The 1,039-nt window shown below is 71.0% G+C and overlaps 1 protein-coding gene across 1 annotated transcript in view; it reads right to left on the bottom strand.

Moving 5' to 3' along the window:
• LOC104833476 (maltase-glucoamylase, intestinal-like) overlaps positions 1–1,039 on the bottom strand; it is a 53,363-nt gene that overhangs the window by 50,966 nt on the left and 1,358 nt on the right. Inside the window, exons 4-5 of the mRNA XM_010570147.1 lie at positions 769–847; positions 40–725 (exon numbers count right to left, since the gene is read on the bottom strand). Of these exons, the coding sequence (XP_010568449.1) occupies positions 40–725; positions 769–847 (765 nt within the window). The remainder of the gene's footprint in view (positions 1–39; positions 726–768; positions 848–1,039) is intronic.

The raw sequence follows: 1,039 nt of genomic DNA, 5'->3' as shown, positions 1-1,039 counted from the left end.
GCGGGGTGGCCCCAGCAGCCCCCGGCCCTCGCCCGGCGCCTCCTCCTTGGCGCAGCGCCGACGACGTGAGTCCTCGTGGCCGCCGGGACCGCGACTGGGGACGCAACCAGGGCCGTTCTGGGACCCCAGGCTGGGCCCCCAACTAGGCCCCAAAGTAGGCCTGAAAGTAGGCCCGAGACCAGGCCCATAACCGTGGTAACCGGGACACACGGACCCCTCGCCAGGGCAACCGTGGCCATCATCACGGCAACCGGGGCCATCACCGGGGCAACCGGGGCCATCGCTGGGGCAACCGGGGCCATCGCTGGGGCGATAACCTAGGCTGCAGTCAGGCCTGTGAGTAGGCCCCAGACTAGGCCCCGGAGTAGGCCCGAAGTTGTGGTAACTGGGCCCATAACCGTGGTAACCGGGACAGCCGGGCCCCAGCCGCGGCGCGGGCAGTCCGTGGCGGCCGGGGGGCCCGGGGTTGTCGGCGAGACTGGCGATGAAGGACGGAGAACAGACGGCCGTTGGACCCGGGCCGGAACAGGGAGGTTCCGTTGGGATGGCCTGCAGGAAACGGGCAGCGCGAGCCAGGCACTCCCGGTAGCCGCTGCGGTAACGCCGCAGGAACAGCTCCTCCGTCCCCGAGGGCTCTGTGCCAAAGAGAAACGCGGTGACCACCTCCGCCGCCCCACCCACAGCCCCAGAGCAGCCGCCCGAGAACCCGCCACGTGGCGGTGGGGCTAGGGGTGGGGTTCCCAGGGCAGGGGAAACTGAGGCACGGACCTGAGAGGGGCTGCGCCCGCAGGAACTGCACCGTTTTCTGCAGGATCTCGGCCTTCTCCACCTTGGGGTTTCGGAGGCGCTGGGGGGGGGGGCGCGGAGAAAGAGAGAGAGAGAGAGAGAGAGACACGGGGCGGGAAGGGGGGATGACAGACGTCACACGAACCGCGACGCCGGGGGGCAGTGGTGGCCACGGTGTCGTGACAGAACCACCATCGGGCCCCGACGGCGCCCCCAGGGAGCCGTGAGCAAGCCCCGGGGGGGGGGGGGGGGG

Source organism: Haliaeetus leucocephalus, unplaced genomic scaffold (assembly GCF_000737465.1).
Source record: "Haliaeetus leucocephalus isolate CR32 unplaced genomic scaffold, Haliaeetus_leucocephalus-4.0 Scaffold294, whole genome shotgun sequence".
Lineage (NCBI taxonomy): Eukaryota > Metazoa > Chordata > Aves > Accipitriformes > Accipitridae > Haliaeetus > Haliaeetus leucocephalus.
Note: the sequence above shows the minus strand (reverse complement) of the source record. Positions and strands in the feature narration are given on the sequence as shown.